Genomic DNA, 18463 nt, shown 5'->3' with positions numbered 1-18463 from the left:
AGAGAGAGATGTATCCGTGTATAAGACACCCCCTAATTTTTGACATTATTTTTTAGGGGGGGAAACCCTAGTTTTATACACGGAAAAATATGGTACCTACTAGGTCGGACTGGCAGATGAAATTATTGGACTATGCAGAGATGGCAAGATTAACCGGGGAAATTGGAAATCAGGAGGATCAAAACTTCAACAAGGAATGGGATAAATAAATAACGCACTTGAAAGACCACTGTAAACACTTGGACTCTTTGGCAGGCTTTAAATAACTCTTGCAACGACACATAGACTTTGGATACAATGGAGGATGATAAACTAGACAGATTTATAATACACAGTTAAAAAAAGTTAGTTAAAGAATCCACGGAGGGGAGGAGGGAAGTCTCGAGATTTGGAAGAATCTTGGGTAAAGCTTAATATTTGTGAGAATACTTTTTTTGTGAATGGATCTGTAAAAATCAATAAAAATTATTTCAGAGAGAGAGAGCGCACTTCATCGGATGTCCACAAAAGCCAATGCCACAATAAACATGTTAGTCTTCAAGATGCCATTAGACTTGTTTTTGTCACAATACGCCAACACAAGCAATACAACCCCCCAAGCTGCTTTGTACTGGTCCATTTAGCTCAGTTGATCCATTTGGAGCTACATATAAAACCTTCGGCTTCACAGTCCCCAAACCCACCAGACTTAAGAGTCTGAAGTAGAATTTGACAAATAACTTGTCTGAAGAGCACAAATAACCACCAGACTCTGAAGGTCATGCCTCTGAGGGTTTGAAAGGGGACCCACACCATCTATAGCTAGTCCTCTGCAGGGTACTCGGCAAAAAGGCACACTTTGAGACTATTCAACAGTGCCAAACCCTAAAGACTCAAGGCAGAGCAGTGTTCCTTTATGTTGGATTCTTTATACTGTATATAAAATTCAATACAATCCATTTATCTACACGATATTTCAGTTGAGTGCCGTAGAAAAGCATTTATCATCTTGTTTAACTACGATAGGCCAATTCATCAACAGCGGCTGCTGGTTGCATTCTATTTGATTAACTCTCCTTGCTGTTTTTCCTTAAGAGGATCCCTTCCCTTTTAAGATCCTGTCACTTCCCTGGACACTCAAGGGTTCCATAATAATAATAATAATAATAATAATAATAATAATAATAATAATTTATTATTTATACCCCGCCCATCTGGCTGGGCCTCCCCAGCCACTCTGGGCGGCTTCCATAAAAACCAAAAATACAATAAAATATCACACGTTAAAAACTTCCCTGAACAGGGCTGCCTTAAGATGTCTTCTGAATGTCAGGTAGTTGTTTATCGCTTTGACATCTGGTGGGAGGGCGTTCCACAGGGCGGGCGCCACTACCGAGAAGGCCCCCTGCCTGGTTCCCTGTAGCTTTGCTTCTCGCAATGAGGGAACCGCCAGAAGGCCCTCGGCGCTGGACCTCAGCGTCCGGGCAGAATGATGGGGGAGGAGACGCTCCTTCAGGTATACTGGACCTAGGCCATTTAGGGCTTTAAAGGTCAGCACCAACACAAGTCCGAAGGCTAGCATACATCTCAGTAACAGGTACGAGTTTCCTTAGAAAATGCACATCAATAGCCCAACAATGGCACTGTGCGCCGTGAACAATGAATGCTCTCTGTTCACATTACCTTCCACCAAACTAAAAAGAAGTAGGGAGTAGAAGGAAAGGAGCTAAGAATCTCTACATACAAAACAGAAAGTCTGCTTTTTTGGAGTCAAGTTAGATACAGAAAAGCTCTGAAGATCGTAAGGGAGAACCTTGCTGAGCGTGCTAATGAAAGCCTTTACAGATAGTACATGTTGGATCTTTAAGAAGAGGTATCACTTACGTTATCATTGCTTCCTTTGTTGTCCTCATATTTTGTCTCTATGTGAATGGAGAATTTAGGTAAAAATGAACACTGCAAAGAAAATAAAATCAGAATCAGAACTGCAGCCATTTATAACTCACCAGTTCATATGTACATTACAACCTAGCAGTTTTATTTTGCGAATGCCAGAAATGAATTCATTAGTTTCCATCTTGTGCATCAAGAGCTTTTGGACCAACCTGTTCAGAATCCTTTGAAAAAGATGCTTTAAAAAAAAAAAAAAGGCAGGAAGAAAGAGAAAATTTGAAACAGTCCATTTTGAAAAATAAAGCTAGCAATTCTTGCGAAAAACAATAACTAGCAATGGAAAAAATTGGAACTCTTGTCAGATTAAGCCACATTTTAGGATCATGAATCAGTCTGAAAATACTTAAGCTTCTGATCTCAGCTGATTTAAGATCAGAAGGTCTTAGGGAACATCTATTCAGAATGTCACACTCTGAAAAGCCTTTCTAACACCTCACATTCTCCCTTTTTAATCACCAATGGTCACCCTCCTTTCTCCACAATCTTTACTGACTGAGCCCCATCAGCTTTCAACAGCACTGGTCTCAATCTAGATTGCACTACAAGTCACAGAATATGTTTTGAGATTCATCGCATGCCCTCAATAATTGACAATGTGCTTCAGCAGGGCCAGGGAACTGTTTATGCATCATGCAGAGAGGTCCATTCATTACAGACAAAGTACATTTTTTCCTTTTAAGTGAAAGCATATTCACTTATGAGAGAATTAAAATCAGACACAAGATAATAATAATAATTAATTTTATTTATACCCCGCCCTCCCCGGCCAGAGCTGGGCTCAGGGCAGCTAACACCAGTAAAATTACAATAAAAACAAAATAGGGGGGGCAATTTAAAATACAGGTTAAAATACAATTTAAAATGCAACCTCATTTTAAAAGTAGCCCATGGATCAAAACCATAAGGGGAGGGAAATATAAAGGTCAGAATGAGTTCAAACCAAAGGCCAGGCGGAACAGCTCTGTCTTGCAGGGCCTGCGGAAAGATGTCAAGTCCCACAGGGCCCTAGTCTCTTGTGGCAGAGCGTTCCACCAAGTCGGGGCCAGTACTGAAAAGGCCCTGTCCCTAGTTGAGACCAATCTAACCACCTTGCGACTTGGGACCTCCAAAGTGTTGTCATTTGTGGACCTTAAGGTCCTCTGCAGGGCATACCAGGAGAGGCGGTCCTGTAGGTGTGTAGGTCCTAGGCCTCAGGAAATTATGTTTGCAAATGTATTGCATTTTAAGATATCATTCTTTCTCTCTTCCCACCCCACTCAAGCATATATTCCTTCAAGCAGAAATCTGGTAATTTATGTTTACACATGGCACAAACAGGAATACACACAGTGAATTTTCTAATTTCCCATTTTAGCATTTCTAGGGGTTGCCAGGTGTTTCTTTAAAAGGAAGAAAATAATCTGAAACCATAAAATCTTAATGGATTGTAAAGGTTTGCAATATTATCTAGGAAACAACTAGCTTTTCAATTGCTCATAAGGCTCCAGTCTACTAAATAATTGAGAAAACTAGATGCAAAAGCAACTGAACACTCAATTCCTTTAAGGCAATTTTTGTTTTGAACTTGCTCCTGCTTCTGAGCTTACTATAATTTGAACCTCTTGTAACTCTGAATCAACAATCTGTTTCATATGTGAGTGTGCAGAGATTCTTGTGCACAGTTTTGTGCAGTATCTTGCTTTTGCATGTGTGGATCTGTGATTTGGAGAAAGCAATATGAATAACAGAGAATTAATGGAGGTACAGGAAGCTTACAGCCCACGATAAACAACAGCATGGATGAATCCCTAGCATTCTCTGAAAATGGAAATAGCCCTTTTGTTCATGGAAGGCTAGTTAGGATTCAAGCCACTTGATTTTTGTCCTTTTAAAAATTTGCTTCTTGAGTTTAAAAAAATATATGGCAGTGTATACATGTTCCCTAAAGTTACAGGTCTCATGTTAAATCTCCAAGCACCATGAGACCAAATATACTTCAACTCTAGTGGCACATGAATTCAAAGGTATACTACACCTGGACAGCAAATGTCAGTGCCCTGCTTCCCTCCCTATCAGGGACTGGGCAGAGGAGGAATGGTGGAGACCGCCTCCCCAGCCTGACCCTACCAGGGAGGAGGAAAAGGAAGACAGTATAGATTTACAACAGGAGTTTGAGGGAGGTCCCAGCTCAGAGGCAGATGGGAAAGTTGGGAAATCACGGGAGAGCCAGAGCAACACCCAGCTGACACGTTGTCATTAGAAAGCATTCTAGACCCTCCATCTCCCAGAACCCGGCGAGTCTTGAAAGTAGGAGAGCAAAGAGCTCAAAGGCAGAGGGCACGTAGCAGCACCCGTAGAAGTGACCAACGAGGAAGCGGGATAGAAGGGCGTGTGTGTGGAGATTCACTTGGGACAACACCATTATCCAAGAGGTTGAGTTTTATAGCCTCCCTCTGTAAATACTGAATAAAAAAAAAAAGGATGGTAAGAAATCTTCTCTTGTTTTTATACTTTCCTGGGAAATAGCCAGTAGTAGTAGCATCCTGACCTTCCCACCCTGCCCATCCCATAGTTGCCTATACACACAAAGCTAGTAGAGAACCTTTCAGCAATGCATAAGAGAGAACAGGCATTCAGGCAGCAATCTCTGACATGAGGACAGAGGTGTCACAAGAAGACAAGTGTCCATATTTTCACCTGTGCAACAAAGGAGGGTATTACTGCAGAAGAGAACTGGTTTAATTGCCAAAACATAGCAGTATTCCCTGAGTGGAAGGAGAGGAGAAAACAGCATATTGGAAAGGCAGAACCACAGTTGTATTTTTCAATTCACCACAGGCACCTTCTTTAAAAAATAAAATAAAGAATAGAGTCTATTTTTAGTGTGATGATTGATTAGTGTTGTCATAGCAATGAGAAGCAACTGCAAGAACACAGTATAATATAAGTAAGCCAAGACAAGTGCCAAAGAATTAAGGGAACAGAATACAAAACACATGGCATTTTTCAGCCAGCCTATGGGTTGCTGCTATAATAGCAATCTTTCCACTGAAATTGCATGTGAAGTGGATGAAGGGATTACAATGTCCTGAAATAAAAATATTGGAGATTAAACAAGATAATGACGCTTCTCTCCTTTTTTCATCTAACCAGAACCTGTGGTTCACAACCAAGGAAAGCAATCTTCCAATGGGAACCTTTTGCAGAAACTTCAAACAAAAAATTCTCATTGCTTTGTCATTAGAAGCATTAATTCTGAATCACTGGAAACTATTTCAGGCCTGTTCAAAACTGAATCCAGCTCTTTTCCAGGGCAGGAAAGGAACATTCGTATAAAAATAGAGTGGTCAAGATTGATTTCGTACTAGCTGTTTTCTCCATAATTGACATAATTAATTGACTCCTTTTTTAATGGAAAACCTAGATTGAGTTGCATTCCAGGGTTTCCTATGTAGTTGTGTGCTTTTTCTCAGCTGATTTGTGGCAGGGATTTTGGTCTTTAAAATCTGTGGCAGCAAATAACTTGTCCAGCTTGGACTGACAGAGTAGTACTGAAGTTTTTCATGAACATTGGGTGGAATTCAACATGCCGAAAAGTTGTGTATGTGTGCATGGGAAAAGGTCTCCTCACACAATGGAATTTTCCCTCCCTCCCCTCCCCATGTTTCCTCTAAACCTTTTCTGGATTTCCCTCCAACCTAGGGCGAGAAAGGGGGAAGAGACCAGAGGAAAGTCACATTGGTGAGCGAATCTCGCACACACAATTTAGTTGAGAACACACTATGTCCCTTTAATTAGTAGCTTTCTGGGTTTTTAAAAGGGGCTTCTGGCCCTGCAATTAGTTGCTTCTTGTTCACTTGTGTGGCACCAATCCTTTAATCCATGAACTACCATGTCTATGTCTACTAGGAGGAGGAGGCATGGCAGGAATTTCAAGCTAGGTTACAAGCACCATATGGCAAACTATGATGATGATGATGTGATCTAGATGAGCCATTCCTGGTCACTGGTAAACTCTCTCAGTCTGGTGACTCTTTAGAGAAGGAAATCATTAGGCTGCCTGTGTCTGTTCCAGGTTGTTCCTCCCCCCAACCTCCCCAATTGCTTCCCTGCTGTCTTGTGCTTCTCATATCTGTCTTCTTGTTGGCTCCCTGGGCTATCTTACCCTATTGTGCTCTTCAGCTATAGGATTTGGTGGTGTCGGCTTTGGTGAGCTGCCTGAGCTACCCAAATTTCATCCTGGCCCAAGTATTTTGCTCATATCAGTTTGTAGTCCCTATATCCCTCAAGGGACTGCCTCTCCCCACATGAACTGACCCAGACCCTGCAATCATAATCTGAGGCCCTTCATTGTGTGTCTCCGCCATGAGAGGTCCAGAGGGCGGCAACATGAGAATGAGCCTTTTGTGCGGTGACTCCCCACTTGTCGAATGCTCTCCCTCGGAAGGCTCGCCTGGCGCCTTCGTTACTTATCTTTAGGCGCCAGGCAAAAACATTCCTTTTCTCCCGGGCCTATGGTTAATTTTAAAATCTATATGGCCTTTTGTTTTTGTTTGTTACTATGCTATGTATTTTTGTGCTTTTATATTGTAGACCGCCCTGTGATCCACGAATGAAGGGCTGTTTGGAATACATAATAATAATAGTCATTAGAACCTAATCTTGCCAGCAGTGATGGATAATTTGATCTCAAGTATGGTAAAATATTCAAGGCTTTATGGCTGACCTTAAGAGTTGTGTCATCCAAAATAACTGTTCAACATGATATGCATTTTAATTAAGTTAAATAAAAATCTGCCTAGCGTTCTGCCAACTCACACACTTCTGGAATGCACTTCAAGTACTTTTGTTGACAATGGCACCAAAACACCTATAGCTCAATGTAAGACAGAGCTGAGTCCTTGAAACCACTGACAGGAGAAGGAGGCTGCAGCTGGTGCCGGTTGCTGCTGCTGCCATTCCTGCATCGTTTGCCGCGACTGCATGCAAGCATGCTGTCAGGGCCTCATATTTATGGATTCAGAAAATTTCTACCCACATATTTCGGCCTCCAAAATGGCACCCAAAGCGGCCTCCGGACTAAACACAGCAATAATGAAATACGTCTGGGTGCGTGGGAAGCAAATGTATCCATTAAATTGCTAAAACAGCAGCACGAAAAGCACATAAAGCAAGTGGGTCAGTTTAAAAATACATCACCATTGAAGGAGGCTAAAGGCGCAGGAGAACAGAATAAATCTTTACTGCCTTCCTTAATGAGAAGAAGGGCTGACTAAGGTTATCTCAGGAGAGAGCTTCTCCTTGGAAGTGCAGCTACTGCACACACACCACCAAAGGTGGCAGGACGTAAAGTAGAAGCCGGGTGTTTAAAGAGGTGAACAAACAGGTTCACGAGAGGAAATGGTTCTTTGGACAACTTGGTGCCAAGCCATTTAGGGTTTTATAGGTGTCCTGAAACAAATAGGAGGCTGGTGCAAATGAAAAGTTCTGATGTGATATGTTCTGAGAACTGAAAACGAGAAGCTAATCTGACTGGTCTATTTTGCACCAAGTGGAGTTCCAAACCCTCTCCAAAAGCTTATTTATCACCTTTATATCCCAACTTTTTCTCTTAGGGGTACATGATCATGGATGCTTTAGTTGAGATTCCTGCTTTGCAGGGGGGTGGACTAGATGACCCTTGGGTTCCTTCCAACTCTTCAGATTCTATGGTTCACCCTACAGTGACTCTGTGGGGTAGGTTAAGAGGCTGTGACTGGCCTAAGGTCACCCAGTGAGCTTCGTGACTGAGTGGGGGATTTGAACCCTGATCTCCCGGGTCCTAGTCGGACACTCTAAACACTACACCACCTGGAGTACTTCTGCTGTAGGGCATCTATTTAAATTAAGTAGGTAAATTAATAGGGAGAAAGCAAATTGTCACTTAGAGAAGGATCTGAAATATTTTCTGGAACCTTGAATTTGTTTTGTTCTGGGTTGTTTTATTTGATGGTTTAATGTGCTGCAAACAGCTGCAAGAAGATCAAACCTATCCATTCTTAAGGAAATCAGCCCTGAGTGCTCACTGGAAGGACAGATCCTGAAGCTGAGGCTCCAATACTTTGGCCACCTCATGGGAAGAGAAGACTCCCTGGAAAAGACCCTGATGTTGGGAAAGATGGAGGGCACAAGGAGAAGGGGACGACAGAGGACGAGATGGTTGGTTAGTGTTCTCAAAGCTACCAGCATGAGTGTGACCAAACTGTGGGAGGCAGTGGAAGACAGGAGTGCCTGGCGTGCTCTGGTCCATGGGGTCACGAAGAGTTGGACACGACTAAACAACAACAACAAACAGCTGTGCAATTTTTTCCCTTTAAAATAAAAAGTGGTATAGAAATAAAACTTACAACAACAACAACCCTATTTGGAGTGTACAGCAGTAGTCCAGTCTGGATGCAGTCAAGGTGCAAATGACAGTGGCCATATCTGCATGGTCTAGGAAAGGGCACAGATTCTGCACAAGCTCAAGCTGAGAAAAAGCATGCCTGGCCACAACTATCACCTTGTCCTCTAGGAGTAAAATGGTGTGCCAGGAGTGCTTCCAAGCTGCAGACTGGATCCTTCATGGGGAATGCCACCCATCCAATACTGCCCTCAGCCACTCTCCTACTGATCAAAATCACTCCTGTTTTGTCTAGATTAAGCCTTGCCTCATAAGCCCACATCCACCCCATCATTGCATCCAGACAACAATTCAGGAGCCCCCTAGAGCTTCCTTGGCATTAGAAGAAAAGACTGATATTTATGTTCAGGTCGATGATGCCTAACTCCAGACCTCCCCTGACAATCTTATTAAGATGTCAAACAGCACCAGGGACAAGATGGAACTCCACATGAATTAGGAGTAGCCAACATCCTCCCAATTTTATTTGCATTATAACTTCCATTGGCCCAGCCAGCAGGATGGTGGGAGTTGTAGTCAAACAGAATCTTGAGGGCATCATGCTGCCTGCATCTGCCATAAGTCAAATGTAAAACTGGAGCCACTGTATAAATGTACTCCCAAGTCCTGTCCCTGCAAGAAGCTCCAGAAAGGTACCATGGTCAATGGTATTGAAAGCCAACCAGGTCCCAATATAGATCACTTACCAAGGCAACCAAAGCTCTTTCAGTCACTAAACTGGACCAGACTGAAAAAGGACCCGAGCTAGCAATATCATCCAAGGAAGCTTGGAGTTGAGCAACCAATACTTGGTTCAAGTGTGTGCAATGACTGTCTATTTGGAAAGCCAGTGGACACTGCATGCTGGTCCTGACACCACAGGCACGATATGCATTCTCTTCACCTGGATTCTTATTATTTCACTAACATTAAGTCAACAGCAGCCTCACCGATCAAACATTGGCACAATACTTTGGGGTGACAGCAGGAATGGCATTTTTTTTAATGTGATGCGCCTTTAACACTATGTAAAAATCAATATGCAATTTGGTTTGGCTTCAGAGTAAACACAATTTTTGCTACCTAGACTGCATCTTGGTCGGCAGGTGTGATGGCCTGGGATTCAGACTCAGATGCTGAACCTGAGGGATCCCAGCCTGCACAGGATTCCCCGCCTCCAGAACCAGCTGAGCTGGGGCTGGGGCATGAGCCCGAAGGGTCCTCACCTGTGCTGGATCCTCAGGTGCAGGCGTCAGCTGAATCTGCTCTGGCTCCTGAGGTGATTGAGGACCCATTGCCTGCAGGTGCTCCACTCTCAGCCCCGTCAGAGGAAGCTGAGGTTGCCTCTGGGTACGGTAACCATTCCGCCTCTCCTGAGCTGCAGAGGCTCAGGGCAGAGGCGGAGGGAACTAAGTTCCTGCAGGAGGAGTGCTCGCCTCCAGGCCAGGAGAGGTGAGTCACCAGAGGATCGGGGCCACCCTATGCCTCGGGGCAGATAAAAGCCAGCCAGCCCCAGTCCCAACTTGCGGGAACAACACTGTTGGTTGATAGTTCCTGCCTGAACCCTGTCCTGCTTTCCTGCCTGAGCTCCTGACCCGCCCTGGCTCCCTGCTCACATGTCTGTTCCTGACTTCACCCGACTCCCTGCCCTGCACCCAGCTTCAGCTAATGCGGACTGCCTCCATGTTGCGTCTTTGACCATGGACCGGACTTGGACCTCGCCTCTCAAGTAACTCACGGGACCAGCACAGCAAGTGAATAATAGTCTCCAAAGGGTTTTCCTAATTTAAAATTGCAAGTTTCTGGAAGTTGAGAGCATCCCAACCCTTGCTGCTGCCATTAATGTTGGCAGAATAGTTACAACAGGTGTAAGTAAATAATTAAAATGCAACTTGGGTAATCCTGAAATGTTCAATGTGGCATAGTAACCTAGTTTATCAGGAAGTGCTATTTCTGAGGAAGGAAATGAAGTGGCTGGTTTCTTTAACAGCAAAGTAAGAAATGAGTAAGCTTTAGCCCTCAGGAAAGCAAGCTAACATATACCATTTACTGAGACATGGCCAGCCAAGAGATGTTGAGTTTGATATTTGTCATTGCATATATCTCAGTCTTTTCAACACTGCACTTTAAACTAAGCTTGGAAGCCTCTGGCTGGTGACTGATGGAGTGTGGAATTTATGATACAGCCATTCCAGATGTTTCACAATCAAAGGCAGATGTAATAGACAGGCATTTTTCCATGACGTTCTGAGCCTCTGGATAGAATTCACCAATTAACAACCCACTCAACATTGTGTGCACCAAATGAAAAATTTCTAACGTTTCTGTGGCTGTTACGGCAAAGGATTAATGATGTCACATGGTAGGCCTCTTCCTAGCATTACTGAAGTACCCTAAATAAAAGTTTTGAAGTTACCATCCGTTGCACAGACGACAAAGCCAAGAGAGAGGTCTTTAGCCTGCAAACTAAACAATAGCTGAAACTAGCTAACCCAATTCCTTTTAAACCTTTCTTTTTCATCCCTATCATTATTCATGCTGAGTGAAAGCAAGTCACTGTGCAGAAAATATATTCTGATTACTGCCAAAATCCAATCAATTGCAGATGGTTAATATAAAAGATAACAGAGTGCACTGTCCTCAATCCTGGGGTGAACCATATGGGCAGGCAGCTGTACTCACCCCACCCCCCTGATTTAAAAGACAGTAGGAATAGGCTTACCAACCCAACAAGAATCAGAAAGCAGTCTTGGGGAAGGGAGAGTTATTCACGCCAAGGGAAACTTGTTTCATGGTTTCCATTTGAATCCCTGGCATTTCCAATTACACCATCTCAGGTAGCAAAATTCGAGAACAATGTTAAGCGTAGCCAATGCTGAGATAGATGGACCAATAGCCTGAGTCACTCTAAAGCAGTTAGATACACTGAAAGTAGTCTAATATGCTTTTGGACATGGAACACTTTTGCTGCTCCTTCTGCCCCTGTCCTCTGAACAATTTCTGATCAATGAGAGGTGTCCCTTATCTCAGAGCTAACTATATTATTATTTAGAAGGAAAATCACCATAAAATACCGTATTTTTCGCTCTATAAGACACACCCGACCATAAGACACACCTAGTTTTAGAGGAGGAAAACGAGAAAAAAAATATTCTGAATCTGCGTAGCGCCTCTCCAGCAAAGCGGGAGGAGAAACGGAAGGGGCTCCATTTCTCCTCCTGCTTCGCTGAAGGGGTGCTGTGCAGCTTTCCCTCTCTTCGCAGCGCCTCTCCAGCAAAGCGAAGTCAGAACGGCAAGAGGGATTGCTGCGCAGCGATCCCTCTTGCTGTTCTGGCTTCTGGGATAGCTGAGTCAAGCCTCTTTAAGGCAGGGGGAGCATTCCTCCCGTTGTCCTGAAGAGGCTTCGCGCGGCTATACCAGAAGTCAGAACAGCAAGAGGGATCGCCGCGCAGCGAAGCAGCCATCCCTCTTGCTGTTCTGGTTTCAGTGATAGCTGCGCAGCCTGCATTCGCTCCATAAGACGCACACACATTTCCCCTTACATTTTAGAAGGGAAAAAGTGCGTCTTATAGAGCGAAAAATACGATACCTCTGGGGTTGAAGGCACAATTATTTCTATAGTCGCCAGCATATATATATCAAGACAGTCTAAAGGAAAATAAAAATGGGTGAAGCCCCAAGGCGACATTCATTCCTTCCACCGCACAAGTGGGCAATGTTTTGGGGGCTGTGCCAAAATGGCATACTTCTCAGGTGGGATGTAGCTTACTACTGTAACAAGGTGGTAGAAGGCCTGCTCTCCCTTCTGTCCCGAGCAAAGTTTGGAAACTTTCATAATGACACAACTATGCAGCTCTCAAGGTCACTGATTTATTTCTACGATTTAGATCCCACCCTTTTGTTTGAAGGAACCCAGGCCAACTAATACATCAATAATGTATATATTTAAAGCATTCTAAAACAGTTTAAAACATTATTTCAGCCAGGAACAGCATCTTTCAGCATCAAATGCCTGAGTAAACAGGAATGTTTTCAACTTCCTCTGGAAAAGTCAGTAACGGGAGACTGGTGCATCTCATCAGGGAGGACATTCCACAAATGGGGAACCACCACCAAAAAAGACCCCCTCATGAGCCAGTGCCGACCAGGAAGTCCCCAGCTGCGGCACCACCACCAAGGCCTCACCTTCAAATGACCCCTCACAGAGTCATAGTTACAGGTAAGTAACCTGTTTTTCCTCTTTGTTCCCCCCCCCCCCGTAGTTCCACATACGGGAGCATTGTGAGCTAATTTGAAACAAGAGTGGGAAAGAGAGCAATGCTGCCTGCAGAACAGAAAGTTGTATCCTCCCTTTAGCAGGTGAACAAATTTGTCACATCCCAATTCCACAACAAAATCGTAAATAAAAGGCTAGAATAGGAATGGCACAAATATGTCCCACTGTTCAACATCTCAAGTTGAGGGAATTTGGTGGGAAGGCACCATCCATCGGAATAATCCCATTCTTATTAATGCAGCCTCAGTATGAGACACTCAGTCCTGAGACGCTAAGGTTTTCCTTATCATTTTTACCTTCTAATTGGCAGGCAAAACACAATCATGATTTCAACTGGTACACCTTTTTCCAAGCCTTTTGCCCATTGATGCATTTTATGAACACTGCCTACAGAATCAAGTCACTCAGCTACCTGTTATGAGCTGCGGAGTCAAACTCTGTAATAATTCAGAGGTGTAGTTTCGAAGCGTAGACGAGCAGGTTCAACACTATCTCCTTTCAACACCTTAGATTTGCTATCAGTTTCTCTCGAAATGAGGCAAGTTGTCAAGATATTTCACGGCTCCATTGTAACACGTTTTCCCTTCTCCAGAAAGGCAATTGGATTTCAGGATATATGGCATTATCTATAGCACCATCTCTCTCTCTGCCCTGCTATCTTCCATCCCAAGAAGCTTCCACTGAATACCATATTTCCGAGAATCGGACTCGTTCCCCGTTATAATATATTACATAGCATTAGGTTAAGAGTTAATCTAAAATAACGATTAGGATCTCAAAGCCCTTTATGTACAAAATAAAAACAGCAATGTATAGTCAGCTAAGAGAGTCCACAAGCGAGTAAGCTGGGGAGTTATACAACTACTAGGACATTTCCAGGACGTGGGTGGCGCTGTGGGTTAAACCACAGAGCCTGTTGTTGTTGTTGTTGTTGTTGTTTAGTCGTTTAGTCGTGTCCGACTCTTCGTGACCCCATGGACCAGAGCACGCCAGGCACTTCTGTCTTCCACTGCCTCCCGCAGTTTAGTCAGACTCATGTTTGTAGCTTCGAAGACACTATCCAACCATCTCGTCCTCTGTCGTCCCCTTCTCCTTGTGCCCTCCATCTTTCCCAACATCAGGGTCTTTTCCAGGGAGTCTTCTCTTCTCATGAGGTGGCCAAAGTATTGGAGCCTCAGCTTCACGATCTGTCCTTCCAGTGAGCACTCAGGGCTGATTTCCTTAAGAATGAAGAGGTTTGATCTTCTTGCAGTCCATGGGACTCTCAAGAGTCTCCTCCAGCACCATAATTCAAAAGCTGGAGGAGGTGCCGGTTCCACCTGGAGGAGGAACCGGCAAGCCACTCCAGTATCCCTGCCAAGAAAACTCCATGGACAAAGACAAAGACAAACCACAGAGCCTAGGACTTGCCAATCAGAAGGTCGGCGGTTCGAATCCCCACGACGGGGTGAGCTTCCATTGCTTGGTCCCAGCTCCTGCCAACCTAGCAGTTCGAAAGCATGTCAAAGTGCAAGTAGATAAATAGGTACCGCTCCGGCGGGAAGGTAAACGGCGTTTCCATGCACTGCTCTGGTTCGTCAGAAGCGGCTTAGTCATGCTGTCCACATGACCTGGAAGCTGTACGCTGGCTCCCTTGGCCAAGAAAGCGAGATGAGCGCCGCAACCCCAGAGTCGGTCACGACTGGACCTAATCGTCAGGGGTCCCTTTACCTTTAACCTTTAGGACATTTCCAGGCCTGCTTTCTTTTTTGGTGAGAAAGGATGCTGGATAACTGTAGAATAAGCACCAACACAGCCTCTTTATTCACCCTTGGAATTTGAACCCAGTAGTGCCTGCATGTTATACAGGTGGTACTAATTTTAAAAAGTCTCTTTGATCCTAATAGTTGCTCAGAGGCACATTTTCTAAGGTAAATGGAATAATCTGAAGGCTGCTGGGCAAGACTTTGGAGTGTAATCTGAAGGTACAGATCCTTGGAGTTGGCTGGACAATGTGCTCCTCACGCCTTATGACATGAGCTCCAGTGTTCTGCAACAGCCTTCAAACAGTTGCCAAGGTTACCGAGAGTGAGGGTTTATGGAGCTCTCCCTGGCAATAAATACTACAAATAAAGAGGCTGAGACTACCCAGTGAGGCTGAGACTTCTTCTGGTGTCCTCTGTGCCTGCCAACTTATCATGGAAGGCTTAGACGATGCAGTAGACAGCAAGCTAGACAAGAATTTATTGTCTCTCTTAAACATGGACAGAAACAGTAACAGAAAGCTCCTGACTCTACCCAGAAATAACTAAATACAGTCTGCCTAGTGACTGACTCCACCAAGATGCAACTATATATTATGCCACGTGGTAACTAAACTATGTAAAGCTACCTCTCCATCCACCAAATAATCTCAAGGAGTGGGCAGGTTCACAGTGAGGCATAGCCTATGTAGTCCAGAAACAGTTGGGTTCTGCTTCCGTTTGATCACTTGATTAATTTAGCAAAGGCCCATCCCAGCCCTTTCTCATTTCATCAAACTATTGCTTGTTCTTATCCTTTGCTTTGCTTATTCTTCAAACAGCTATAGGGTAAGGAACTGGATTGCAGAATAACACCTCTACAATTTTTGCATTGCGGTCGAAAGAGGAAAGATTAGAAGGTTCTTCTGTTCCAAATTGAATCATAGAATCAGTGCACCTGTAGGTGTATTGGTGCCTTTTGTGTCTCTCATTCTTTTATTCAGTTCCTTTTTTCCTTTCTGGGCACTGAGCCCAGATTTGTTTAATTTTGCTTGCAGAATGAAGAGTTTTCCCAGACACTGTATCCAGATAGATGACCATTTTATGAGTTAATAAAAGATAAAATAAAATCTGTCTCTTGACTACCAGCAATAACCGGCACTTTAAAGGCCTTGCCCTTTTCTTATTTTTATAGAGGTTTCATTTCAATTAGAACTACTGGGTAACAAAATATATCAAGCTTCTGAAATTAACATAATATTAAGTTAAATAATTGATGAGGCCCTCCTAATATTAGCTGCAATATCCTTCCCTAGTTATATAAAAGAGGATCCATCTTCTATTGAACAATATTACCACTATGAAAAACCCCATTACTATGCTTTACTAAAACCTTTCCGAGACTTAATTAACATGACAAAAAGTAAGCAAAACTTACCGTGTATTCTGATCCAAATTTGCCCAATAGGAAGAGGAGAAAGGGGGGGAAAGAATAATGCCATAATTATTTTATTGTTCATGTTGCTTTATTAAAATGTAAAAATACATTTATCATTGTGCTGACATGCATATTGCATTTCCTGTGGATTATATGGGAACAGTGCAGAAAGACTGTATTTCTAATTGTTTCATCGCTGGTGAACGTGGAAGTTTGATTCTGGAGCACCAGGGCAGCAGATATTTTTGCATCATTTTGCTCTCCCTATCATCCCATCCAAGAGCTGTTATGGCACCCCAAGGAGACAGGTGGTAAACTCATCACCTGCATACATGAATCGAAAACGGATAAGCATTCTACAGCCTGTTTGTAGCGGAAGTCAGGGGAATGCCTTGCTTTTATTTTGTCTTAGATATCCTAGCTCTTTCTTAATACTACCGGGATATTCCAGTTTCTGACTCAGTTTATAAATAGGACTCCAGTGAGGTCAATTTCAGGGAAAAAACCACTAAACAGATTGAAGCTGCCCTGACAGATTAGATGCTGATTTCATAACGTATTCCTATAAGGTTAAATACTGTCCTTACAGAGGAATACAATTTAGGTTAGGCACACTCCTCAGAGCGCTTAAATCACCATTTAATTACCGGAATTACATTTGTATCTGGCAGATGATTTGGTTTTGTGCAGATAAACCCTTTGAAAATAAATGCATTTCCTGCAAGTCAGCACATTGAGCTCTCACCCTCAATTCACGCCCCCACCTCCTACTCTCAGCAGATACTGCGGAGGTGAAGGAAAGTTTGCCCCCCAAGCAATAACTGTGGGAGGAGAAATTGGCTGGCTTCAGCAAGAATATGCCAAAGCAATTGTTGGGGGAAGGGTGCACTGTCTCTGAATCCTATTTCCCCCTCACACTTGGCACTTCCTTTGGCAGCAATAGCAGGGGTCAGACTTTGTATGGGCATGAAGACTCAACAACTCTTGGGACACAACAGAAACCTCCCGAGAACTATCCTCCCTGACGGCTCTAAGGAACCAACAGAGATAGAGAGAAACATAAGGAAGCTGCCTTATACCAGGGTCTGCCTATTTGCTTATCTTGTCAATAATGATGATGATGATGAATACCCCGTGCATCTGGCTGGGTTTCCCCAGCCACTCTGAGAGGCTCCCAGCAGAATATTAATAATAAAAAAGGGACAACATCAAACATTAAAAACCTCCCTAAACAGGGCTGCCTTCAGATGTCTTCTAAAAGTCAGATAGTTGTTTATTTCCTTGACATTTGATGGGAGGGCGTTCCACAGGGCAGGGGCCACTACCGAGAAAGCCCTCTGTCTGGTTCCCTGTAACCTCACTTCTCACAGTGAGAGAACTGCCAGAAGGCCCTCGAGAGCTGGACCTCAGTGTATGGGCTGAACGATGGGGGTGGAGACGCTCCTTCAGGTATACTGGGCTAAGGCCGTTTAGGGCTTTAAAGCACCAACACTTCGAATTGTGCTCAGAAGCATACCTGGAGCCAATGTAGGTCTATCCCATGGATAGGTAAACTAAGGCCCGGGGGCCGCATCTGGCCCAATCGCCTTCTAAATCCAGCCCACGGACGGTCCAGGAATCTGTGTTTTTACATGAGTAGAATGTGTCCTTTTATTTAAAATGCATCTCTGGGTTATTTGTGGGGCATAGGAATTCGTTCATCCCCCCCCAATATAGTCTGGCCCCCCACAAGGTCTGAGGGACAGTGGACCGGCCCCCTGCTGAAAAAGTTTGCTGACCCTTGGATCCTGAGTAGCCACTTTCTGGGGTCCCAGGCACTGGCTTCTCCAATCACCCGGAAGGGTGAGTGGGTATAACTGGAGGTGCCAGGGTTTGAATCTGGGACCGTTTACCTGCAAAGGTATGCACTCCACACCCTGAGCTATGGTCCCTTCCCTTGTGTGATCCTAAGGAAACTCCAGGGCTACAGTTGGCAAGCTCTGGTAATATCCTGGCAGCCTCCCAAGTGCCATTCCACTTAGCATCCCCGGGAAAATGGTTAGTGAGAACCCAGGAAGATGAGCATCATGGCTTGAGGGCATTTGGGAAATTTTAATTTAGAGAAAAGGCAAATAAGAGTCAACATGATAGGAGCATATAAAATCATGTATGACATGGACAAAATGCACCGAGGAAAAATTTCCTTCCTTGCTCATAACATTATAACTCCAGTGGGCATCCAGTGATGCTGAATGTTGGAAGATTCAGGGCTGGTTTCAAAAAGTGCTTCTGCACACAGTGCACAGTTAAATTATGGAACTTGATCCCACAGGAGGAAGAAGAGAAGAAGAGTTTGGATTTGATATCCCGCCTTTCACTCCCTTTAAGGAGTCTCAAAGCGGCTAACATTCTCCTTTCCCTTCCTCCCCCACAACAAACACTCTGTGAGGTGAGTGGGGCTGAGAGACTTAAAAGAAGTGTGACTAGCCCAAGGTCACACAGCAGCTGCATGTGGAGGAGCGGAGACGCGAACCGGTTCACCAGATTACGAGACTACCGCTCTTAACCACTACACCACACTGGTCCCAACCTAGATAACTTTAAAAGTAGGATAAATCTATCAACAGCGACAAGCCACAATAGAGGCAGCAATGCTTCTGAATGCCAGCTGCTGGACACCACATGAGGGGAGAGTGCTGTTGTGCTCGAATCCTGCT

General features: G+C 44.0%; 1 protein-coding gene across 1 annotated transcript in view; it reads right to left on the bottom strand.

Annotated features, from left to right (window-relative positions):
• The window catches only part of PITPNC1 (phosphatidylinositol transfer protein cytoplasmic 1), a 131606-nt gene that overhangs the window by 41106 nt on the left and 72037 nt on the right, over positions 1 to 18463 (bottom strand). The window contains exons 4-5 of the mRNA XM_083598971.1: positions 15768 to 15775; positions 1864 to 1935 (exon numbers count right to left, since the gene is read on the bottom strand). Of these exons, the coding sequence (XP_083455097.1) occupies positions 1864 to 1935; positions 15768 to 15775 (80 nt within the window). The remainder of the gene's footprint in view (positions 1 to 1863; positions 1936 to 15767; positions 15776 to 18463) is intronic.

Source organism: Podarcis filfolensis (assembly GCF_964270895.1).
Source record: "Podarcis filfolensis genome assembly, chromosome: 2".
Lineage (NCBI taxonomy): Eukaryota > Metazoa > Chordata > Lepidosauria > Squamata > Lacertidae > Podarcis > Podarcis filfolensis.
Note: the sequence above shows the minus strand (reverse complement) of the source record. Positions and strands in the feature narration are given on the sequence as shown.